Source organism: Megascapheus bottae, chromosome 3 (genome assembly GCF_031878675.1).
Source record: "Megascapheus bottae isolate mThoBot1 chromosome 3, mThoBot2.hap1, whole genome shotgun sequence".
NCBI classification, from domain to species: domain Eukaryota; kingdom Metazoa; phylum Chordata; class Mammalia; order Rodentia; family Geomyidae; genus Megascapheus; species Megascapheus bottae.
This window is the reverse complement of record NC_143511.1, coordinates 19,098,150-19,124,475: the sequence shown is the minus strand read 5'-3', so window position 1 is coordinate 19,124,475 and position 26,326 is coordinate 19,098,150. Positions and strand designations below refer to the sequence as shown.

General features: G+C 40.4%; 1 protein-coding gene across 1 annotated transcript in view; it reads right to left on the bottom strand.

Moving 5' to 3' along the window:
- The window catches only part of Prune2 (prune homolog 2 with BCH domain), a 177,258-nt gene that overhangs the window by 23,973 nt on the left and 126,959 nt on the right, over positions 1-26,326 (bottom strand). Inside the window, exons 11-15 of the mRNA XM_090329289.1 lie at positions 20,657-20,736; positions 19,523-19,723; positions 11,058-11,231; positions 2,930-3,032; positions 1,925-2,056 (exon numbers count right to left, since the gene is read on the bottom strand). Of these exons, the coding sequence (XP_090185415.1) occupies positions 1,925-2,056; positions 2,930-3,032; positions 11,058-11,231; positions 19,523-19,723; positions 20,657-20,736 (690 nt within the window). The remainder of the gene's footprint in view (positions 1-1,924; positions 2,057-2,929; positions 3,033-11,057; positions 11,232-19,522; positions 19,724-20,656; positions 20,737-26,326) is intronic.

Sequence of the window (26,326 nt, the reverse complement as noted above, 5' to 3'; positions counted from 1 at the left end):
CCTTTCCTATCCAATTTCAAATAACCAAATACGCATATATCCAATACATCAGATAACAAAGTGAGATACTGTAACAATATGAGATAACCAAGGGAAAGCAAAAGAGATGAGAGATAACATAGTACATTAAGGACAACAATCACTCAGAAAATGGCACATTTCTTATTTTTTTTTGGCCAGTGCCAGGGCTTGAACTCAGGGCCTGAGCACTGTCTTTGGGCTTTTCCAAGGCTCTACCACTTGAGCCACAGCCCCACTAATGGCTTTTTCTATATATGTGGCACCAAGGAATCAAATCTGTGTCTTCGTGCATTGTAAGCAAGCACTAGGCTAAACTCCTGGCCCCTTGCATTCTTTTTTTTCTTTCTTTTCCTTCCTTCTTTCTTTCCTTCCTTCCTTCCTTCCTTCCTTCCTTCCTTCCTTCCTTCCTCCCTCCCTCCCTCCCTCCCTCCCTCCCTCCCTCCCTTCCTTCCTTCCTTCCTTCCTTCCTCCCTCCCTCCCTCCCTCCCTTCCTTCTTTCTTTCTTTCTTTCTTTCTTTTTTTTTTTTTCTTGCCAGTCCTGGGGCTTGAACTCAGGCCCTGGGCACTGTCCTTGAACTTTCTCAAAGCTAATAATGCTCTACCTCTTGTGCCACAGAACCACTTCTGGCTTTTTCTGTGTATGTGGTACCAAGGAATTGAACTTAGGGCTTCATGAATGTTAGGGAATCACTCTTCTTGCCACTAGGCCATTCTCCCGGCCCCAGTGGTATATTCTTAATAGCAATTTTGACAATTTATTTGATCATATCAAGCTTCGATTTCTCCTCTGAATAAAGCAAAATTTACCATTTTAAAAACTTGCTTTTTTTTTATTCCCAGCTTTAGCAATGTGATTTTTATTAAAGTTTGGATCATAAAAAAAGGTTTTTGGACAGAGGGTGATCTCAGGACCAACATATACTGGGGGGGCACTCTGCCTCTTGAACCGTACTCCCTGCTCTTTTCACACTGATTTGTCTTTCAGATTGGATTTTATACTTCTGTCTAGATTAGCCTTGGACCCTGATGCTTCTACCTCTTCTTTCCAAGTAGCTGGAATTACAGGTGTGTGTACCACTGCATGTGGCACATAGAATAAACTAGTTAAATATAACAGGGCACTCCTATTTTATTATACCACTTTGCCTATGTGTGGCAATAAGTTCTTTATTCTAACAAAATCAGTATGAGCAGAGGTACAGTATTTTATGGAAAGGATGCAAAAAGCATTACATGGACCAGTGATTGCTTTGCATTGATGGGAAATGTTGAAACAGCAGCACAAGAGTTGTGCAAATTTCCACTCTCTATGCACATAAATAGTACCTAGGTCATATGATATCATCAAAGAGTCACAGGTTTGTCCACTCAAGTTGCATCCACTTAAGTAGTCATAGCTCATGCACGTGTTAGGAGTTGGTCTGAAAAATTTGAGGAGATAGTCAACAAAATGTGGGAAGGATTTGCTTTATTTCAGCTTTGGAGCATCAACTGATTGTGTGTGTGTGTGTGTGTGTGTGTGTGTGTGTGTGTGTGTGTGTGTGTGTGTGTATGCCAGTACTGGGGGCTTGTACTCAGGGATATGTGCTCTTGCTTCGCATTTTCTACTCAAAGCTGGTGCTCTACCATTTGAACCACACCTCCACTTCTAGCTATATGCTGGTTAATTGGAGATAAAAGTCAATAAGATTTGTCTACCTAAGCAAACTTCATTTCAGGATCTTTAGATTTCAGCCTTCTCAGATGCTAGGAACTTCTTACTAGTTGTCTTACTTATTATCTCAAATATGCATTATTCAATGTCCTTAAACTATAGCTGCATTTTTGGTGGACTAAAAGGGTAAAAGATGGAGGGAGATATTGAGGGATCTAAAATAGTGATTAAATAAGGGAGCCTACATACCGCCTGTCAATCATCTGGTAGCATTTCTTCATCCAGCCCAGCCCGGGCATCTTCCGTCTTGGTGTTGCACCATTCAAGTACACGATCATATAGTCTTCAGCTACCATCAACTCTAAAGTGCTAATCACATATCTGATAACAGAAAGGAAGAAAGTACTTTTAATTCCCACATGAAAACTTTCATCCTACTTATATAATTATGTAGTATTTAAATTACAAGGTAAATGATGTTGTGCATATCATCTCTCTACTTCAAGAATAAAGCAATTATCCAAGATAATTTCTCAAGTGAAAACCATTCATTTATTTGTATATTATCTGAGGTGTGTGTGTGTGTGTGTGTGTGTGTGTGTGTGTGTGTGTGTGCTGTGTGTGAATCCTTGGGCTTAAACTCAGGGCCTGGGAATTATCCCTTAGCTTTTTCACTCAAGGCCAGTGCTGTACCATTTGAGGCATATCCCCACTTGTGGCTTTTTGATGGTTAACTGTAGACAAGAATCTAACAGTCTTTCCTGTCTGGGCTGGCTCTGAAGCTCAAATCCTCAGATCTTAGTCTCCTGAATACCTAGGTTTACAGGCATGAGCCACTGAACTTAGCTTATCTGAGTTTTTAGATTTCTTTTAGTGACTTGGAAGAATATGTAGGCTAAAACCTGAGTTTTAAAAACACCAACAATGGTATCAAACATCAAGAGTAACTCACATTAAACCTGGGTAGATGCCAGAGAAATAAGATTATCATAGCCCACAAAGAACATGCTATCAGAAAACAAAAACAATACTATGCCCAAGGGAAATGTTTATACAAGTTTTTAAGGCAGGCCAAATTTTGCTCATTTCATTTTCCATCCACTCTACCAACAATTGCTTTGAAAGTTTTAGTTTTTTGAGCAATGCCCCATGACAGAAAACTTATTAATTCCTTATCCAAAACGTAGATTGTCCTGCAACAATTTATTACCCACAAACCTAAGTTCAGAGTACTTTGTCATAAGTGTCACTCACAGGAAAAGGTTTTCCATGACATAGTGGTAATCCGCCCGACTGCTGTCTGGCAGAAAACAGGCTGCAAACACAATGATCGCATTTAGACCGTCCCCATAGTATCCTGGGGACAAACAGAAAGACATTTGTAACCAACTGAATGCTTATCATAAGAGAATATCAAACCTAAAAGACAGATCTGAAGCAGTGGCAAGGGTATGTGTTGGATATAATAGACACATCATAAAATTAATATAGTTTATTGATTGCAGGTCTTTTTAGCGATTAATATGTTCCACGGTCTCACTTATTCAGATGAGGATACTTGTGTATACAGGATATATATAGATATATTATACACATATAGATGCATAGATATCACACACATACATATATATATGTGTGTGTGTATATAGAGGATGATTTATGTCCTGTACATAGATGTGAATGTGAATGTCAAGTGTTAATATTCAACTTATCAAAGAAGGTAACACTGTGTGTGCATGCTTACTCTACCACTGAGTTACTCCCAGATCAAAGCACACTTCTGAACTGAGTCTCTAATTTATATGTGTGTGTGTGTGTGTGTGTGTGTGTGTGTGTGCGCCAGTCCTGCACTCAGGCCCTGGACACTTTCCCTCAGTGTTCTACCACTTTAGCACAGCTCCCTTTTCATCCTCTTGATAGTTAATTGGAGATAGAGTCTTACAAACTTTCCTGCCTAAGCTGGCTTCAAACATCAATCCTTAGATCTCAGCCTTCTGATAATAATAAATTAGCCTGATGCTAATTTATTTATTTAATGAATACTCTTTACTTTGGTGGTTAAGACGTTCTGATCCTCTTACCACTTTTTTTTTTCTAGCACTGAGGCTTGAATTCAGGCCCTAAGCACTATCCTTAAGTTTTCCTAAGGTTACCTCTCTACCACTTGAGCCACAGCACCACTTCCAGCTTTTTCTGTGTATGTAGTACCAAGAAATTGAACCTGGGTCTCTGTGCATGCTAGGCAAGCACTCTATCACTAGGCCAAACTCCCAACCTCCCACCCCATTCTGTTTTGTTTTGTTTTAAACACTGGTTAATAGGGACAATTTGGTCACTGGACTGTGATAGAATCACTGAACCATTCACTCCAGTGACCATATGCCATTAAAATCCCTTTCTTTTGATTGCGAGGTCTAGTCACTTGCCTGTAGTGTCCCTGGGATCTCTAGATTCAACAGACAGTGCAAAAGATACAGAGATAAAATTTAGATATTACAAGTGAGCAAAGGTTTCACAACATGGACTCTTAGAGAAAGAGTCATATTCAACAAGGCACTGGCTCAATTCTCTTTGTTATGAAAAGAAGTACATTGGGGGGGAAAAAACTTTGAGTCTTACTTCCTAGCAAGAAGTGCAAGTGGTGTTAAGAACACAATAACTGAGCAATGTGTAGCCATTATAACTCCAAGATGTGAGGAATCTCCCAGGTTAAAACATGAGTCCCATCTTTTGAAAACTCTGACACAATTCCTGCATTATTTCATCTTTAAACAAACTCTGCTGCATTAATGCTCATCTTTACATGGTAAGTGTTTATCAAATCTCAAAGGCAGGTGTACATAATAAAGCATATCTTTACCACTTAACAATAAAATCATATTCTCATTTTCTGAGGAATACTTGGAAAAGAATCTGGGACTGGAACAAGCATACCATTTTATACCACTGAGGTATGCCTCCAACCACCATTTTTTTTTAAAGTATTTTTAGTTTGCCAGGTGGTGGCTCACACCTGTAATCCTAGCTACTCAGGAAGTTGAGAACTGAGGATTGTGGTTCAAAGCCAGCATGGGTAGGATACTCAATGAGATTCATTTTTTCCTTCTTGCCTGCCTTCCTTCCTTCCTTCCTTCCTTCCTTCCTTCCTTCCTTCCTTCCTTCCTTCCTTCCTTCTTTCCTTCCTTCTTTCCTTCCTTCCTTCCTTCCTTCCCTCCTTCCTTCCCTTCTTTTTTTGCCAGTCCTGGGGACTGAACTCATGGTCTGAGCACTGCCCTTGGGTTTTCTCAAGGTTAGAGCTCTACTACTTGAACCAGAGCACCATTTCCGGCTTTTTCTATGTGTGGTACCGAGGAATTGAACCCTGGTCTTTGTGCATGCTAAGCAAGCACTCTACCGCTAGGTCAAACTCCCAGCTGAGACTCTTCTTCCTAATTAACCACCAAAAGGCAGGAAGTGGAGCTGAAGCCCAGGCCCTGAATTCAAATCTACACAAAACAATATTAAAATAAAATATTTTCATTCAAGAAGCTGCAGTTTCTATTCTGTTGGAGACTTCAGAATCATTAACCTGAATCATGACTCAAGAGTTCTGAGTCATCCAGAATTCAATATGTTTTCTGGTTTCAGAACTGTTACTCCCTCTGGTGACTGCAGGGTAGTGTAATGCTGGACAGGCATAGATTTGGTTGATGCTAACACTTATAAAACCAGGGGGTTTTGTTGTTATTGTTGTCATCAGCGTCAGTTATGGGGCTTGAACTCAGGTCCTACGTGCTGTTTCAGAGTTCTTTCACACAAGTCTAGTGCTCTACCACTTTGGCCATATAGCTCAATTTCTGAAAAGAAGTTTAATACGATGTTTTCTAAAAAGACAAGAGAATACAACCACCACAAACAAGGTAGGGGAAGAGTGAAGCCAACTAAAAATAAATCCAAGTGTAGACCTATAAGTACTGCTAAGTTGAGGTTTCTTTATGCAGTGTTTGTGCCATGTCATTTGGGAAATGCCACCCACATCAGTACACACACATGTACCACACTTGTGAGAAAACACTGAAGCAGCCTTTTCCGCATTTATTAATTTTTCTACCCGTCTTTAACAATAGGTGGATATTTGTCAACTTCTTTATAGAGAGCAAATATGAAGGAAATGATAGAAGATGTGTGTGTGTGTGTGTGTGTGTGTGTGTGTGTGTGTGTGTGTGTGTGTGCCTCTGCTGATATCAGGGCTTGAACTCAAGGGCTAACATGCTTTTTGAACTTTTGTGGTCAAGACTCATGACCTGCCACTTAAATCACAGGTTCATTTCTTTTTGTTGGTTAATTGGAGCTAAGTGTCTCAGAATTTTCTGCCTAGGTTGGCTTTTGAATCACAATCTTTAGATCTCAGCCTCTTGAGTACCTAGGATTATAAACTCCTGGTTATAAATATTTTTACCACAGAAAGAATTCTTGTTGGGCCAGGAGTTTAGCCTAGTGGTAGAGTGCTTGCCTAGCATGCAAGAAGACCCATGTTCGATTTCTCGGTACCACATACATAGAAAAAAGCCGGAAGTGGTGCTGAAGCTCAAGTGGTAGAGCTCTAGCCTTGAGAAGGTCCAAGGACAGTGCTCAGACCCTGAGCTCAAGCCCAGGACTGGCAAAGAAAAAAGAAAAAAGAAAGAAAGAATGAATGAATTCTTGTTCCACTCTAACTTCTTTTCTGAGAATTTACAACTTAGTGGAAATCAACAAAGAATAGAAATTTAGCTAGCACCACAAGGAGATGCAATTCACTGAGCCCAATGAGAAGAGACACGTTCATTAAAAGACAAAATACATACTACGAATCTAGTCTCAAAACCAGCCAAAAGACATCTCTCAATGGAGCTGGCTGCAAGATGTGAGAAAAAATGTCAAGCTCAAGGCTATGCTGTAATTTAGGGTCCTTGACTTTGGGTTTGTTTGTTATTTGATCTGAAGAATTAAAAAATTTTTTTAAAGTAACTTCATAACTACTACTTCAGAGGTCATCTTAAATATAACATAATTACTATGATGCTAAGGACCGCAATATTACATTTTCCAGACTTCATATCCCTAAAGCAATACTTGGGGGTGACACTGTCTAAGCAAGAAATGGCTCTACATATAAAACTCACTAAGGTTTACAAATACAAATGACTCCTCGTCCTTTGGGGTAGTCATACTTTTGAGAAGAGGTTGAGGAGACTAGAAAGAAGAGGCAATTTAAGAAAGAAAACTGAAAAAAAAAAAAAAGGATTGCCATATAAATTGGTTTTCCTCCTAAACCAACAACCCATGACATTGTTGTCGCCAGGGACATGCAACAGTTAATAATCACTGGCCCCAGTGCGCTAACTAGAATGAAAAAGACTTTTTTTCTTTTTGCTCCTAAGTCTTTTCTGCAGTCAGCAACCCCTCATTTTCTACCCTAAAATACGCAGCTTATTCAGCCAACGTTCCATGCTGGCAATAGCATAATTCATAGAGAGTTTGTCTTTTCCAAACATTTATTTTGTCAGCCTCTCTCTTTCCTTAACAAACAGGAAATGCACTTAGGGGTGTGTGTATGTGTGTTGGGGAATGCCAATAATCCCACCATAGAACCTTCAAGGGCCCTCAGAAGCAGTGATATCTAGCCTTACCTGAGGCAGCACAGAAACCATGGAAAGAAATGAAACACAAGTTTGCTGGCCAGCGAATGGAATGGACAGAGAAGGAAAGATGCCACAGTCGCAACAAAACACACACATACACACACACACCAGCCAGCAACTCTTCTCCTCATTCTTTCCAGGATTATTTGTCCAGCAACACTGCAGAGATTACCTGAGTCTCCTAGAATAAAACAAGACAAGTCAAAAAAAAAAAAAAAAAGAAAAAGAAAGAAAGAAAGACAGGAAACTCCTTGTTAACATTCTTTGGTGTGATTTTCCTTGATTATTCAAATGTACTCTGTTTTAAAAGTTCCAAAAAAGCCACTTCTGGCCTCAACTTGATCTCATGCCATCAGTGTTGGCTGAGCAAAACCAACTATAGTGCTCCCCTCCCCACTTTTCATGAGCAGATGGCAGAGACTTTGCTCACAGATGGCAGGATGCACAGTGGCTACATTTGACTGATTAAAGTCAACGAGACTCAGAAATGGCACATGACATACCAAGGTCAGAGACCAGAAAATGGTCTTGATGGCCTTGAACCTACACTTTACATAATGGGACAGAGTCTCTGGCAATAGTTCATGCGGAGGTCACAAAAGACTAAATTATTGGTTCAAAGACAGCTGTGAAACCCAGCATCTAATGTGGGAGGCAACTTGTGTGAACCTTCCCTTCACTCCTACCCCCAGCTTACTGACCAGAACACTGGCCAGCATTTCCCATTGGGCCTCATGAGATCAACATCCTCCCGGCAAAACACAAAGCACCAGGTAAGACTCATCTTTCTGTGAAATGTTTCTTTTTCTCTTTTTTCTTTTTCTTTCTTCCTTCCTTTCTTTTTTGTTTGTGCCAGTTCTAGGGCTGGAATTCAGTGCCTAAGTGCTGCTCCTGAGGTTTTGTCCCTTCCCCCTCAAAACTAGCATTCTACCACTTGAATGACAGCTCTACTTCTGGCTTCCTCCCCCTCCCCTCCCCCACAAGTAGTTTATGAGAGATTAGAGTCTCATAGACATTCCTTCCCAGGCATGGTTTGGAAAGGTGATCCTCAGATCTCAGCATCCTGAGTAGCTAGGATTACAGGCATGAACCACCAATGTTCAGCTTAGAGTCTGTTTTTTCAAATGCGTATCTGAAGCCAGTTTGACAAACTCAATAGGTTGGCAGCTAAGATAGTCTTACAAAAGCCCACGGAAGTGGCACTGTATAAGGTTCCCATAGAGATGATAAGGCTTTGGCAAATTCAGAAGTCACATCGGGGCGATCGGTACCTACAGAACACAAAAGCTGTCCAGCATGGAGGAGGAGCTGGCATCTTGCTGACGTGCCCAGTGGTACAGCCAGAGGCGCAGTCATGCAGTTCCGTGCCTGGAGAAGGTGAGGCAGAGCCAGGGAGGAGAGGCAGCCTTCTCTTTAAACCCAACTGGACAATCACACAGACAAAAGCCAAGCTCCAGACACACAATGGAGAGGACCAAAGCCAGGGGAGGGAAAGCAGGAATGGAGCTCAACGAAACAGGTTAATTCTGAGGTGCAGCTGGATTTTTACCAAAACAAACAGGCAGAAGACTTGCTTTTTCTGACCACCAGTGCACTGATGACAATCATTCTATCCTGATTCCAGTGAAAGGCCATGCATGGCCTTGGCCCATCCACCCAACTCCCTGGATTTCAGTACACTTGAAAAAACTAGCATGAAATGCTTCTGAAGTAGTAAGAGATAATTCCCCCTCATAATAGCTATAAAACTATGGGCTTGCCATCTTTAACAAGACAACTCTTTCTCTTTCTTGCTTTCTTGCTTTCTTTCCAATCCTGGGGCTTGAACTCAGAGACTGGGCACTGTCCCTGAGCTTCTTTTGCTCATGGCTAGTTCTCTACCACTTGAGACACAGCTCTACTTTGGGCACCTTCTGTGTATGTGGTGCTGAGGAATCAATCAAACTCAGGGCTTCAGGCATGCCAGGCAAGCACTCTACCACTAGGCCACATCCCCAGCCCAACAAGATGACTTTTACGTGTTGAAGTAGTAAAAATGTGTGTGTGTGTGTGTGTGTGTGTGTGTGTGTGTGTGTGTGTGTGTGTGTGTGCGCCACTGGGTAACTTGGATTTATTTTAACAGACATTTCTGCATTTTCTGTACATCTTAGAATAAGTCCAGGATACTGTCAGTCAGCCTTTCTTTTCTTTTTTTTTTCTTTTTTTTTTTTTGCCAGTCCTGGGCTTGAGCTCGGGGCCTGAGCAGTGTCCTTGAACTTTCTCAAGGCTACCACTTGAGCCTCAGCACCACTTCTGGCTTTTTTCTATATATATGGTACTGAGGAATTGAACCCAGGTCTTCGTGCATGCTAGGCAGGCACTTTACCCCTAGGCCAAACTCCCAGCCCCTTCAGCCTTTCTTTTATTTGTTTATATTTCCCCAGAGTAAGCAATCTAAAAAATACTCAAATGGATGGTAAAAGGAGTGACCCATTATGAAGACTCTGGGGCAAATTCCATTCAGTTGTGGTTGGAGCATGGTTTCTGTCTTAACAAAAGGGTTGATTCTGTGACCAGTTATCTTTCATCACTATCAGCAAGATTCAGCCTCTCTCAAGAGGAACTGTCAGCTGGGGGTTAATGTGGCCGTTTCAGGTCACATGATGAAAGGTCATACAGAAAGGTGGGCCAAGGGCTCCAGCTGGCCTTTTCTATCACCATATTGTGGTCAGCTTTCTTGGATGGCTTCATATCCTGCATGGAAGGTGACAATCCATGAGTAGTGAGAGAAGGATCTGTGGGTGGAGGGATGTCTGAATATGGTAATGAAACACATGCTACTAGTTTAATGCAGTGCTAAGACTCTTTATTTCCCTATCCTTATGAAAGCAGAGGGGAAGTAGAAAGCAATAATTGCCTTGTCAGCTTGCAATTTTCCTGGGGCAGCTGGGTATTTGAAGAGGTGCCTGAGGACTGCAGGGAAGAAATGCATGCAGCAGAAAAATCAACATGCCACTGATGATTTCTGAAATCCACAACTTCCAGAGTATTGCTTATGTTCATCTGACTGTTTTGTGAGTCCCCAATTAATCAAGGCTTAGATAGGCTTCTGGAGTTCCCAGAAATACCGGAAATACAAAAGAGACCTTTTCCTGTCCCATCTCCTCCACCCAGCAGGTGGAAGTTTTGATTGGATCGGAATTTGTTAGGAAGAGATGTAATGTAGCTTGTAGAAAAGTAAATTTTATGTAGGGAAAAAAATGACCAGATTGAGTCTACAAGGGGATCCTAAAGCTTCTGAAGAGGATTCAAAAGTTACTTTGTGATTAGTAACTTCCTAGAGTAGGGGAGGGGAAGGTCTTACTACAGCATGGTATTTATTTACTCTATCAACTCTAGTTCAAGCCCCGACCCATTGATGGGAATCCTAAATGGACAAGATTACACGAGACAATGATAGCTTCTGCGACATTTACCCAGAAAGTTGTAGCTATCAGAAATGAGCTGTGCAAAGCATCTTTCTTTTTAAACTTGGGCAAGTTTTTTTGTTTTTTTGTTTTTTTTAACCTAAGTAGGGTTTTCAATTTCTCATGGAAAATGAAGAAATGTACTGAACTCTTACTGACATAAACTGCAACATATGTCTTTGGGATAGCATACTGAACCTAGTTGAACTTTCCAATTAAATAATATGGTGTCTCCCTCCCTCTGTCCCTCCCTGTTTCTACTGAGAGCTTTAGTACCTCCATGAGAAATGACTCTTCTGTAGGGCTCAATAACCTTCATGTCGATTCGCTGTTCCTGCTCCCCAATTACCACCGTCCTCCATAGCCGATTGTCTTCCCGCTCCTCTTCAGCTGTATACTCTGGAATAGACTCTGACTCTTGGCCAGAGTCTTTGTTGGCCATGGAATCCTCTGGAAATAAAGCATACAGGGTTGAAGGAGCAAGACCTCCAGAACCGAGCAACTAAATGACTCAATGACAAGCTACCTCCAGAAGAACCAACCAAATGGAGCTTCCTCCTGTGTGTGACTTTGTTGTTTGGTTTGTTTGCCAGACCTGGGACTTGAACTCTCAGTCTGGGGACTGTCCCTGAGTTTTTATGCTCAGGATAGAGCTCTACCACTCGAGACACAGTTCGACCTTTAGCTCTTTGTGATTAATTAGAGGTTAGAGTCTTATGCCTGGACTTTCCTGCCTGGGCTGGCTTTGAACCATGATCCTCAAATTTCAGACTCCTGAGCAACTAGGACCTCAAGTATGAGCTACCAGCACCCAGGCTGTGTGTGTCTTTTATAATGCTCAGCAACATCCTGGCAACCGTTCTACTCCACAAAGTCTTATTTATCCATGGCTTGACTAGCCAAATCCATTGCTAGGGCCATGCTGAGGAAGGATAGTTGGGCTAGAGATATTTTATGTCAGCTCAGCAGTAGTACAATAGGGGTAAAGTTGCTGCCAACTGGTCTTCAAACAGGCAGGTGAAAAACTGCAGGTCTGCGATTCTCAAACTTAGTATGTGACACTTGTGCACGTTGGCTGGTGCTTTACCACCTAAGCCATGCCTTCGACCCCTGCAGGTCGTTATGACGGAGTGAAAGGCTATTTATCAAATCTAGATGACGTCGAATGTATTGAACGTCACAGGATTGCTCAGAGTGTTTAGGGACTTGAGCTTATTGTCTTGATGATGCTATTAACTTCTGCTCTAGGATTCTCATACCATTGAACTTGGTATGTTTGGATAAGAATTTGCTATACTTCCTTTGCATTATGCACCAAAACATACAATACAAAGATTTTTTTACAGTAAATGTGGACCACAAATCTTGTAAAGTATTTGAATTTGTGGATGCATAACGCCAGAGGAAAACCCACTGAGCATTCTTGGGGAAGAAAATTTCTCTTGGACATCCCAAAATAGGAATCATGGTTTTTATTTTGTTCTTTTTTTAATTTTTTGCCAGTCGTGGGGCTTGAACTCAGAGCCTGAGCACTGTCCTTCCACTTTTCTCAAGGATAGAGCTCTATCATTTGAGCCACAGCACCACTTCCAGTTTTTTTTTCTATGTATGTGGTACCGAGGATTCGAACCCGGGCCTTCATGCATGCTAGGCAAGCACTTTACCTCTAGGCCAAACTCCCGGCCCCTTTTTTGTTTCTTTGATTTTGTTTTTAAAGAAAATAAGGAATACTAGGGCCAGGAGTGTGGCCTAATGATAGAATGTTTGCCTGGCATACATGAAGCCCTGGGTTCGAGTCCTGGGTACCACATACACAGAAAAATCCAGAAGTGGTGTTTTGGCTCCTGTGATAGATTACTAGCCTTGAGAAAGCCAAAGGACAGTGCTCAGGCCCTGAGTTCAAGCTCCAGGACTGGCAAAAAAAAGGAGTACTTGTTTCTATTCTTACTAGGAAATTTTATCCATTTGTACAACAACCTTTGCACTGCACTTTACTTGCACTGTGCTAAAAAATGTTGCAATAATTTTTAATTCTCTACCACCCTGTTCTAGGTACAGTAATAGCCAGTAAAATAAAATGAACATTCGATAAAAACTGATTCCAAGCCCTTTGAGTGCTTATTTAGCACATTTACTCACAGGTAGACCTCTATCACTTGAGTCACACCTCTACTTCTAGCTTTTTTTCCCCCATTTGTTTGAATCCATCCATATATAGGTAAGTGCAGATACAGATGATAGATGTAGTTGTTGTTGGTTATGGGGTCTGAACTCACTGTCCCTGAATTCTTTTTGCTCAAGGCTAGTGCTCTACCACTTTGAGCCACAGCTCTGCTTCCTACTTCTAACTTTTCGCTGGTTAATTAGAGACCGAGTCTGTCAGATTTGCCTGCCTGGGCTGCCTTTGAACCTTGACCCTCAGATCTCAGCCTCCTGAGTAGGTAGAATTATAAGCATACACCACTGACGATGCCTGGCTCATTTGTATTCATTCTATGAAGAGCTGAGTCCCTTGAGTTAAGGAACGGTGCCCAAGTTGCCTTTAATACTCATCTCTACCAACATACCCCACACTGAAATCAGGAGCCTACTCATAATATTCAAAGTACTGGGAAGTAACTGGGCAAAATAAAGTGTAGACAAGCTTCTGGAAATGTACCTAATCTGTAAGTGAATCGTGGCATAGAGATTATATCCCAGAAGATTTTGCAGTTATTAAGAATTCTCGAGTACCTAATTACCTAAGACTTAGCATAAGAAAATGAGGCTTCCTAGCCTATCTTGCCAATACCAACAGCTACCAACCCACCTACAGAGCCTGGCCCATGAAGATTCCTTGTTTTCTCAGCAGTGCTTGGCAGCTTATTAAAAACAGACTCAGCAAACCTGGCTTGTAATCAAGCACTATGTCACATGCACAAATCTATCCATGTGTCTTGAATCCCTTCCTGATGCTTTTATTCTACTGGGGTGAGAAGCCCTAGATGTTAATAAGACCTTGCGGGGACCCCAGTTCCCTCAGACTTGGGCTCTCATGTATGTCTTCTGGCACTCATGTACCCACACATTCTTGCCCTGCAGTGAACTAGCCAACCACCAAATCCTCTCTACCATGTTTGTTATTCTCTGGTTTGACTCTGGTGATCTCTGTAGGTTGAGAGTCAGTTGTGTTTTACTTTATTTTTCCCTGTATGCTTTTATTAAAACTGCTTCATTAATGTTTCTCCCCACTCTCCAGGGCCAGGTGCCATGGCTCATGCCTATAATCCTAGCTACTCAGGAGGCTAAGATCTGAGGATTGTGATTTGAAGTCAGCCAGGGCAGGAAAGTCTGGCAAATTTTCTTAACTCCAATTAATCACCAAAATAAAAAAATAATAGTCAAAAAGAAAAAGGAAAAGAAAAGCCAGAAGTGGAGCTGTGGCTCAAAGTAGCACAGAGCTAATGGTGAGTAATAAAGCACAAGACCTTGAGTTCCAGCCCCGGGACCTGCACACACAGACACAAACAGACAGACACACACACACACACACACACACACACACACACACACACACACACACAGGCCCACCGATTTTATTTTTTGCTGTTATCTTTCAGTCCCACAATGATGAAGTATAGGCTCATTTTTGTTCATTATTTTTAATTAGGGTCTTGCTAAGTAGACCAGAATGACCTTGACCCCTGGATCTTCTTGGCCTCCGCCTCCTGAGTGCTGTAAATATAAGCACGTGATACCACACTAGAGTGGAAACTGTTATTTTATTTTGTTATTGTTGTTTTGCTTCACTCAGTATCTTAACACAGCTACCTTGCCTTATTTGTAACTACATTGAGGTAGGGTGACTTTTTAACAATGGGATGTTAGATCCCCATTTATTTATTTTTTACTTTTTTTTTCTGTACCAGAGTTTGAACTCAAAAAACTTCCTTCTTGTTAAGCAGATGTTCTATCACTTAAGCCACTTCTCCAGACCATTTTGCTATGTTTTTCAAATAGGATATTAGGACCAGCCTGGCTTGGATAAGATCCTGCCATTTATACTTCTTCTGTGGTTGGGAGTACAATTTTTGTTAGATGAAGTAGAGTCATGCAAACTTTTTGCCAGGGCTGGCCTTGATTTTTTTTGGGGGGGGGGAAGGGAGTCCATTATAGGACTGTCCCTGAGCTCAATGCTATCACTCTACCACTTTAAGCCACTTTGGTTTTCTAAAGGTTAATTGGAGATAAAAGTCTCATAAACGTTTCTGCTCAGCTTGGCTTTGAACCGCAGATCCACAGATCTCAGCATCCTGAGTAGCTAGGGTTACAGGCGTGAGCCACCAGCACTGTACGGGTCTTGAAATTTAATTCTCCTGATCTCTGCCTCCTAAATAGCTAGAATTTCCAATGTGAGGTATTCCACTTAACCTAAAAGCAGTATTCTTATTCGTCTTGCTATGAAAGTTTGAAGCTGGCTTGTTCTTTATTTTATTTTTTAGCGAGGTGTTTGTTATTCCTAATGTTTCCAAATGTGGGAATTGGCAAGTTGCTCTTTCTCCTTCTTTCTCTTCTGACCCATCATGTAAATGGGAGGAAAAAGAGTTATTCAAGAGTAAGGGACAGTGCTGCAGATGTGGCTGAGTGGCAGAGTGCTTGCCTAGTATAGTCAATGCCCTGGTTCAACCCCTAACGCCAACAGCTCACACAAAAACAAACACACAAAGAACTAGGTTACATTAACTTCTTTTTAAGTTTTTCACTTCTATTAGCCAAGAATATAAGCTAGTAAGAAATACAGTTAGGTTTACTCACTCCCTAGTGAATAATACCCTGCTGGTCTTAATAAATCTTCTGCTTTAACTACAAATTATCATCTTGCCAGCCTTCATTTTTGGACTATTTGCAAATATTCATCTGTCATTTAACTCTCTCTTCCCAAATAACTATTTTTCAGTATCATATCCTCTTTGTGAGGAAATGGCTTGTTTCCTTTTTTTCAATGATAAGCTTTCTCTTGGCAACTGCAGACCACAATTAAACTCTGTTACACAAGAAGTCAACTTGAGCTTTGCTTTTGAGCTTTCTGAGATGAATTAGCATGCAGGAATAGTCAGTGCTTCGGGGATCACAATGGAGAATCCATTCTTGATGTTTATTATGGGTTAACTACAGGTATGATCCTTGCCAAAATACATTTATGAGAGGGGGTTGGCTTTCTATATTATCACATTGTATAGACAATAGGAGCATCACAGATGATTTGGTTGAAGGCATATTGTGCATAAAGACTTAAAAATTATTTTGGTGACAAATAGTAGACAGGACATTAATTTGAGAGAAACAAATCAATGTAAAAAAAATACCAAGCACACACACACACACACACACACACACACACACACACACACACACACAAATATTTTTTCAGACATTAAGTATCTTGGGTAAAACATAGTAAGCTTAACACTTAATTAGGTTACATGGTGCAGAATTAACTGAAACAAGGACTGTAGCCTGTATAAACATAAAATACCACCAGTAGGGACACTAAATGAAATGCTGTCCTGATTATCTAGAAATAATATTGGGGTGCCTTATCAACTCAGAAGACTTCCATTAACAGTCATTTTTAGAAACATGAACTCAATGTCCATGAAATCATTAAGTATCACTTAGAAGATTCAATCTAAGAGCATGTTAGTATTTCCTATAATATTCCTTTTTTCATATATTTTTATTGTAATTAATAGAAGGGTTACATTATAGTCGCTAGATAGAAGGTGCATTAATTCACATACATTGATACCCTTTCTCATGTCTTGGTCCCCATTTCCCTCCCCTCCACCCCCACCCCTCATCTTGTTTTCCCCCCTTCCCTATCCAATTTCAAATAACCAAATATGAATATATCCAATATATCAGATAACAAAGTGAGATACTGTAACAATATGAGATAACCAAGGGACAGCAAAAGAGATGAGTTAACATAGTACATTAAGGACAACATTCACTCATTATATGGCTTTTGTTTTTATATCCTATAGGTCCTTTCATTTAGCATCATACTATATGGCCTTATGTATCTAGATTTTGCTCTATTGCAAGGTTTCTACTGATTATGACAAATAAGGGAAACCATTGAGCCTATGTTCCTTTGAGTCTGGCTTACTTCACTTAATATGATTTTTTTCTAAGTCTTTCCATTTCCTAACAAATGGGGCGATGTCATTCTTTCTGACAGCATCACAGAATTCCATTCTTATCAGAATTGTGCAGGTAAAAATTCTTTACCATTTTCCATTTCCCTTATGAAAGCAAAGGTTTTGCTGGGATCTGATTTATGGTTAAAAAAGAAAAAAAGTTATTACTTTATGCTTGGCTTGAACAGCAGAAAGAGGTCATCCCTTTTCCCCTAGCCTCTGGATATTTTAAAATTCCTAGAGTTGATATCATCAAGCATTAAAAACAAAACAAAACTGATTTAATATGAAAAAGTGCTCTCTAAGTGCTTCTCTATCTCCCTATTTCCCCAATAGCTTTCATATATTGTAAATATTAAAGGAAACCAAGCTTTGGTTATACTCATATTTTAAATTATGTTTCCCAACTATTTTGGATATAATTATTAAAGAAAATTGCTTGGAAGTGAGGATCTATTTAACATCTTTGGAGAGACTACCATGACCCGCCACCATGACCTTGACTACTGAATAAAACACAAAAATATCATAAGTCTTGGCTTCCATTTGTACAGTGGAAATGCTCACAGGATCACACGGAATGTAAACAATAAATGTGAGAAGATGCTAGTAACATTTTATTTGTGGATTCATCTCCAAGCTAGCAAAAGTTCCTGTTTTTTCCATTGTCACTATATTTATGGAGAAGCAGCATGGATCAGGAATCAAGATGTTTCCCGGTTTTCCTCTGTTTACAATCCATGGAGCCTTAAGCAAATCACCTGACCTCTTTATGCCCCAGCACTTTCCTCTATTAAATGGAGACATTTTATAAAATGGACTGGAGAATAAAAACAGCTCTAACTCTGTATAACACCTTAACAGTAATAAAATTATATTTAAAATTTAGTTCTACCTCTAAAACATTTAGGATAACTCCCACACATCACAAACACTACAATGTTCATTCAATGAAACAAATTAACAATAAAGGTTTGGGGAAAACTTCCATTTTATTTAGAAATGAATAAATCAAAATGCTTATTGGAGTAATCATCCAAACATGCGGTTTTGAAGCACTTATTTTATGTCTGATAGCTAAAATAGATTTACATACTGTCCTTCTTATCTGTACAAATAGAGCTCTGCGGACATACCTTTGTGGTTTTGCTTCCCTGTTTGTTTGTGTCTCTGCATATACTTTTCAGTGGAAAATCAAGATGAAGTTTAGAATTGAACTTATGTTAAAATTTGGTCCCTGGAGTTTTAAGACCTAGAAGGGGAGGTGTAGCTATTAAACTGGCTCTTTCCACATAACTGTGTCAATGCAATGAAAAGCAGCATGTCAGCAAGTAGAAGCTTTAATTACCAGCTTGCTCAGCCACCACCACTTTTGCTTGACAGCTTTACTATTTATAAAAATAAAAGGTTCACATGTGGTGACAAAGCACTGTACAGCAACAGGGAAGTGAAGGGGGGCGGAAAGGGAGGGGCAGCTGTGTCAGGCCACAGCTGTCTTCTGGGACAGTCTAAGTCCACAGGGTCCTTAGCTACCAAGGACTTAAGAGTGCTGAGAGCAGCCAGAATGTCTGGAGGAGTAGGGTGTGGTGTGATGGATGGACAACTGGGGAAGACTCTCTGGAGTAGCAGAGGCAAATAAAAATTCAAGATTTTTTTCTTTTCATCTTTATATACTCTAAAATATAGGATCAGTGGGGCTGTAGCTCAAGGGGTAGGGTGGTAGCTTTGATCTGAAGAACTCAGGGACAGCGCCCAGGCCCACAGTTCAAGTCCTATCACACACACACACACACACACATACACACACACACACACATACACACACAGTTGTTTTTAATGGTTTATCTCATGTTGTTACTGTATCTGAATGTGATACCTGATATATTGTATATATGTTTATTCATTTGAAAAAGGGAAGGTAAGGGGAAAACAAAATGAGTGGGAGGGGGTAAGGGAGTGAAAGTGGGACAAAAAAATGGGAAGGGGTAACAATGTTCAAGAAGCAATGCACCCACTACCCAATGAATGTAACCATAACCCCTCTGTACATAGCCCAGTAATAAAATAAAATATAAAAATAAATAAAATAAAGTATAGGATCAGATGTCCAGATCACTGGAGCTGATCTTCTTTATCTATGGTCTCTACATTCAATATTTAACCAAAGGCAGAAACATGAGGGTGGGCATGAGGAGGGCTTTTAAATCTATAATGAATATGCACAGAATTTTTTCCTTTCCAGCATTACTCCCCAAACAGTACGACTGCTAACATGATTTTTACCCCATATTAGATACTATAGTTAATTTAAATATGAGTGAAAGTACATGAAACATCATGTAGGGCCTGTGCAAATGCTATGCTATGTATGCCATTTCATATAAGAAATTGGAGCGTTCTTGGATTTGTATTTCTGTTTGGGGGTCCTGGATCCAATCTGCCCACGGATACCAGGATAAAATTCATAAAAACTTCTGGAAATCACAGAAAGGAGTCAGTGACACACAAAAAAAGAGGCTTATTTGCATGTTGTTTAGCCCCCAAAGCTTAGTGACTTACCATGACCAGTGTAGTCAAAAGAATCTGCTTCGTCGGGGGTGTCAAGTTCATCAACATTGATGTCAATTTCATCTGGACTGTCCAGGTTATCATCAGAAAGAATGGAACCTTCACTTTGGTCCAGAGAGAGATTGATATTGGGTGCTGTGAGTTTGATTCTCCGAGGATGTGTGCCATTGAGATCCAGAGAATTAGGAGGTTCTAAGGGAGGAAATAATAGCCACATTATTAGACTATACACATGGCCAGCTGAGGTGTGGACTCCAATGCCAATCTCCACTACAAAGAAGGAGCTGGAGTGCAAAGAATGAAGTCACAACTAAACCTTTCAAATTTCTTTTGAGCATGTGTTGGGTTTATACCCTCCAGGTACAGGAGTGTTTCTGTGTATTAGAAAAGGTTGTTATTGTTTTGCATACTAGGAATGAAACCCAGGGCTTCATACGTATTCAGCAAGCCCCCTACCACTAAGCTACATCATCAGACCCAAGTTGGTTTTGTTCAAGAGGATATTGAACTAATGGCACACGCCCATAATCCTAGCTACTCAAGAAGCTGAGACCTGAGGATCACGGTTCCAAGACTGCCCAGGTAGAAAAGTCTATAAGACTCTTATCTCCAGTTTACCACCAGAAAACCAGAAGTGGTGCTGTGGCTCAAAGTAGCAGAGCTCTAGCTTTGAGCAAAAAAGCATGGCGACAGCTCCCAGCCTCCTAGATCAAGCCCAATGACCAATACCAACAACAAAGAAACGGATATTGAACATTCTTGATATTATATTTCAAACACTAAATATTCTGATGATTTTGCATAAATTCAGTAGACTCAGATCTTACTCAGAATTTAGTATAATGATATATGGTAGCAAATTTCCCTAGACTAAAAACACAGCAGACAAAGCTGGAGTCCAAGGGATCAAGCAACCCATACCAGGGAACATCAAAATTCATATTCAAGTCTTCTCTGAAATGAACTAAATCGAGCCCGACACCTTTTCCTCACACATTTTTTTCTCTCTTCACTTTTGTTACTGAGATCACACATCCAATTCAGAGAAAATGGTCTTCTTGGTGAATAATGAAAATGTGTGTATGCAGAATACCACAGAAGGAAATGAGCAATTGCTTCCCTCACCAGGCCTCATGTCGGCAGAGCTGGGACTCAGCACGCCCTCCTCAAAGGGGAAGTCCATTCCTACATCGTCTGACAGGGGTCTGGGAAAAGAAAAGAAAAAGAGTGCATGGACAATTGTGTAGACTCAATTTTCACTGAAAAGAAAACCCAAAGATCCTAGGACATTTCAAGTGCAATTAAAGCAGCCCAAATCTATATCGTGACTCCACTTTAAATGACCTCACATTAGAATAGTGTCATGAACACCAATTTCACCTGTGTACTGTCACTTCGCCTACCAGCACAAGTAAGTAAATACATTCCAGGTAAACCTGGAGAAGACAGAAATGTAAACACTTAACAAGTAATAGAATTTGGGGATACAGTTAATGTGTATTTTAAAATGTATATAAAACATACATACATATACATATATGATACAATATATATTACATGTATATATTATGTGTATGAGCATTTTGCTCGTATAGTCTTATATATGATACAAAACCCTTTTCTATGTATGCACATATGTACATATCTTTAGGTATAGTTTGCTTCCTTGCCTGACACACTACCATTAGAGCTGTACCTTCATCCCAGCTGATTAATTAGAGATGAAGTCTTGTGGATTTTTCTGACTGGGCTGGCTCTGAACCGAGATCCTTCTGGATCTGTCTCCTGAGTAGCTAGAATCACAGACATGAGTCACCAATACAGACTTCTCTTGATTTATTTTTATTTCCTACCTCTTGATCATGACTTGTATTTTTTTCTTGTTAGTCCCCATGTAATTTATACCATAAAAGGTGACTCCTCATGACACAGGTACTAACCGAAATTTAAACACGCTAACTTTGTAAGGGAGTTGTACATTTAGTTCTGATTCTCTGCCTCATGAATCTTTCCTCAGTGTTATGTCTAGTTCTGCCAGTTTGACTTTGATCAGTTTCTCAAAGATCCAAGTCAACTATTTTTTATATGAAAAAGCTACTGTGGTAACAAAATAAACTCTATATGTCTAGTGATTGAAATAGTAGCTCACCTTTCCCCTTTCTTTGTTCCCTAGTAGCTGAATGCACAGGTGCCACGATGTTTTGCCCTATCACAGGGACATGAACTGAAAACTGAAACCATATACCACAAGAAATTCTTTCCTCCTTGTAAGTTTATGACTGCAGGTGTTTTGTCACAGTAACAGAAGCTTGACAGAGGGCATTTCTTTTCTCTGTACAGCGTCAATGGCTTTGCCTCTGTGTGATTTTATAAACTAAACCTGTTCCTTAGCAGTGAGAGACTGAGAAGTCTGGGAGTGGACCTTAGGGATAGAATAACTGCATAGAGCCCCAGTTCAAACCACAGTGCGTGCACACACACACACACACACACACACACACACACACACACACAAGTGGGTAAGAGATCATCATGGAAGAAGGCAGCAGTTTATAGCAGGAACAAGAAAAAGCACTTGTCATACAAAGTAATGCTGTATTCACTAGATGAGAAGACAGAACTGTTCAGCAGGAGACATGAAAAGGTGAGCAAAAAGAAGGTTGGGGCCCTTAAAATCCTAGAACTCAGAGATGGATGATAGTTTCTCATGCTACAGCAGTTTGTTGGGTATTTTGTTTTTTTTTTGTTTTTTTTTTTTTTTTATATGACCCTGCTCTACCTAATGCGATTGAGAGCCAGCTGGATTTCAAACCCTTAGTTTTGATACACACTGTGAGCTATATGAGAACTTATTTTATCTTCTTTCCTGTCTCAGTTTCTTCATCAGTTAAAGGAGAGTGAGCCATGCTTGAACGTAAGCACTATTATCTATTCTCTATTGTCTATTATCTCTGCAGCCCTCTGCTTTCTCCATCGCATGTGAAGCATGCTGAGGTCAGAAATCATCCCTGTCTGAGATTCAGCATCCAACCCTCAGTACAAGCAAGTACTCAATAACACATGTTGAACTACATGCACTGGTGTATTATCCCTCTAGTCCTCTGCCTAAAAGTCACTCTTCATGAAACGAAGACATCAGATTCCTATACTGCCTCAACACAGCACATTCAAGCTCATGCCTGATTCCCAAAGTAAACAGGAAATGAATTTATATGAACAGATAATATCAGCATTGATTTCATGGGGTTTATTATTGTTATTTCTGAGTTAGAGGCCACAATGTGGAATAATCACAGGAATCAGAGATGAGATGATGGCTCTGAGTTACAATCTCCCTATTAGTACTGACCGGCTGCTTAAATCTAAGGTTAGTCAATTGGTTTTGTGTGTGTGTGATTTTTCAAATGGTAGTAATAAATGCCCAACAGTGTAGTGATTGTGGAGAAGAAATAGGATACAGAGAAAAGCCATTGTCTGAGTTTCAGTATCCTCCATTCTCCTTCATTTAAAAATGATATCCAAAGCAGAGCATAAATAACTGTCATGGTTGGACGAAACATTCCTAAGGTCACAATGAGTTGGACATAATGTCATAGCTGTACAAATCTGCACATAGCTTGGACATGCCTCCAAACACACTGATATTCGAAAATACAGCCATTGTCAACCAGCACAAAACAGATACCCTGTGAAGCAGGTGCTTCAAAGCTAATGGTGGCAGTCCCTGGGAAAGGAAAGGTTGGTTATAACTCTCACAAAGCCATGGACATGAGCAAAGGGTATGGGAGTTGGCAGGAAACGCTAAGAATGAGGCAAATCTCAGCCAGAACAGCCCAAAAGCAAATCTGAAAGAAATCCCAGTTCTAGTCTTTGAAAATACTTTACACACAGGCATACATTATGGGCATAAATATTTGTATTGTGGTCACCAAATAAGATAGTTGGCAGTGTGGTGAGACAATAGTTCCATAAGCATGATGGAAAGTCCTGAGACTAGTTTGTTTTGTCTTTTCTACCTGTAACATTCTTAATTTGGGGCCTTCTATTCTGGAACTATGCAGAGGCAAGTTGGGGGATGTAGACACAGCCTGACTCTCCTATGGCTGAACTAGTGACATATCTCCACCTAGAGGACATGTCAGAGTTGTTTCATGACTTCTTTGCTGACTTCTTTGTACTAATATTACTTTTTTCAATTTTTCCTGGTTCGTTGCCTTTGGGAGATATGGTAATATATTTCTCTGCCTGCTGGAAATTCAGTGGCCATATAAGTCGCTTTGGCTAATCAAAGACAGTGCAGTGGCAGATGTCCTGCTGAGCAGTGGACTCAGGAGTGAATGGATGGGCTGACACCAGCGTCTTGCCTTAGTGGCTAAGAATATCCCACTTGGATATATCTACAGTGCCCACAAAGAGCAGAGGATCCAACTAAAGTTCACTGGCTACGTAAGAAGTGAATTTTTGTCCTGTATGTTTATGAGACATACTATCATCTGCCAGCCAGCTGTGTGAGGCCTGAGAAGTCACTTGGTTCTCGATGGAGCAGATGGACGTGCTTATCCTTGGCTTCCAGTGTCCATCTGCCTGTATGGATAATTTCAGGTGCGCATAAGTGGTGTTATAAATGTCCAAATTGCCCTTGGCAGAAGAAAGTTTCCCCACTCCTGGTATACTGTTAGCTTTTATTGTTTGCTTCATAGAGAATATCTGACTCACATTATGGTCAAAAGCTGATTTCTCAATGTTGATAGCCCCTTGTCTAATATTCTCAATAGAGCTCCAAGATTGGCTTACAAAAACATGGAAAACTGTTGTTATGAATGAGGATCAAAGCTCAGAAAGGCGTTAAAGGTTTTCAAATAGTCAATGAATGAATGTTAATATTTCACCTCTATGGTTTCAATGACAGTCATCGATTGCTTGTTCTGTTCACTTATTATATTTCCTTGAAATTGGCATTTGATTTATTGATTTAAATTTCTTTTCTTTACCTGAACTGTACAAAGGGATTGCAATTTAACATGTCCATCTTAGTGTCTAGCGCTGCTTGAGCAGAGGCATCCCTTCTGTCATGCCCCTATCTCCTCTCCCTTGCTTCATTTATCTCTTGATTCTAGTAAAATTAGTTTGAAAGAGGATGATATACTACTGTCCATAGATACTTAAATTGCACACCTAAAATGAATATTTGGTCACATAAATTTAATGAAAACAGAGAGAAAGGTGGGGGGGGCACCCTGGGAGCTTACTCTGTAGCTTTCTCTCTGCTAAGAGTAAAAACTTAAGATGGAGTCTACATTGTGGCTGGTGAGTAGAATAACTTGAACAGAAGAAGAGGAGACGCAAAGAAGAGAGAGCTAAGCAGCCAGCATTCACCTTTGCTAGGGAACTTACCAAACCCCACAAACGTCAGGGGGTTCACAGAAGCAGCGATGCAATGCAAGCTTCTTGTGAGGAGTCAACTTCCAAAAATCCAAAAGGTGAGGCAAGTTAGCCATAGCTCACTTCTGGCTTTTACTGATTAATTGGAGATAAGCATCTCAAAGACTTTCCTGCCCAAGATGGCTTTGCACTATTAATTAGAGCTCCAGCTGCTAGGAAGCCAGGGATTATATAGGTGTGAGCTGCCAGAATCACTCAGTTAATAAGTGAATTTATGTACATGGTTCTTTACAATGAATCTCTCAAACACTAAAACTTAAAGAACATTGAGAGAGAAGAAACGACCATTTATTTTGTGCTTCAGATAATAAGTAAAATATTTTATTGTAATTGTAGGTAGGTTTGGAGTTGCATGAGAAACTACTTCCTGTAGGCTATATATTAACCTCTTTCATAGTCCCTTATAACCTTACTAGATATCAGTGTAGTTTTGTTGTTGATAAGATTGAATTAGATGGCATTACTGTATATTAAGAAGAACATGCACTTATTTATAAAGGGAACTGATAGTTTCAATTAAGATTACTAAAATTCAATATAACAAAACTGAATCTATGGCTGGGCATGGTGGCTCATGTCTGTAATCCTAGCTATTTAGGAGGGTGAGATCTGAGGATCTCAGTTCAAATCCAGCCCGGGCCCTAAAAAGAACATGACTCTTATCTCCAAGTAATCAACAAAAAACTGGAAGTGGCATTGTGCCTCAAAGGATAGGGTGATAGCCTTAAGCTGAAGAGCTCAAGGACAGTACCCAGGCCCAGAGTTCAAGTTCCATGACTGACAAAACCAAAACCAAAACAAACAAACAAAAACCCCTGAATCAAACATCTGACCAAATCAGCTATACTGTCTGTGATGGCTTAAAAAAGTATCTAAGCAGCCGGAAGTTTGGCCTAGTGGTAGAGTGCTTGCCTAGCATGCATGAAGACCTGGGTTCGAATCCTCGGTAACACATACATAGAAAAAGCCGGAAGTGGTGCTGTGTCTCAAGTCATAGAGCTCTTGCCTTAAGAAAGCCCAAGGACAGTGCTCAGGCCTTGAGTTCAAGACCCAGGACTGGCCAAAAAAAAAAAGTGTCTATGCCTGGGGTCAGTGGCCCACACCTGTAATCCTTGCTATTCAGAAGGCTGAGATCTGAGTATAATGGTTCAAAGCCACCCAAGGCAGAAAAGTCCATGAGACTCTTATTTCCAATTAGATACTATAAATCCCAAAGGGGAGCTGTGGCTCAAATGGCAGAGTACTAGACTTGGGCACAAAAGCTCAGCTACAGTGCCCAGGCCTGAGTTCCAGTCCCAGCACTATCATCATCATCATCATTATCATCATCATCATCATCATCACAACTCCCAC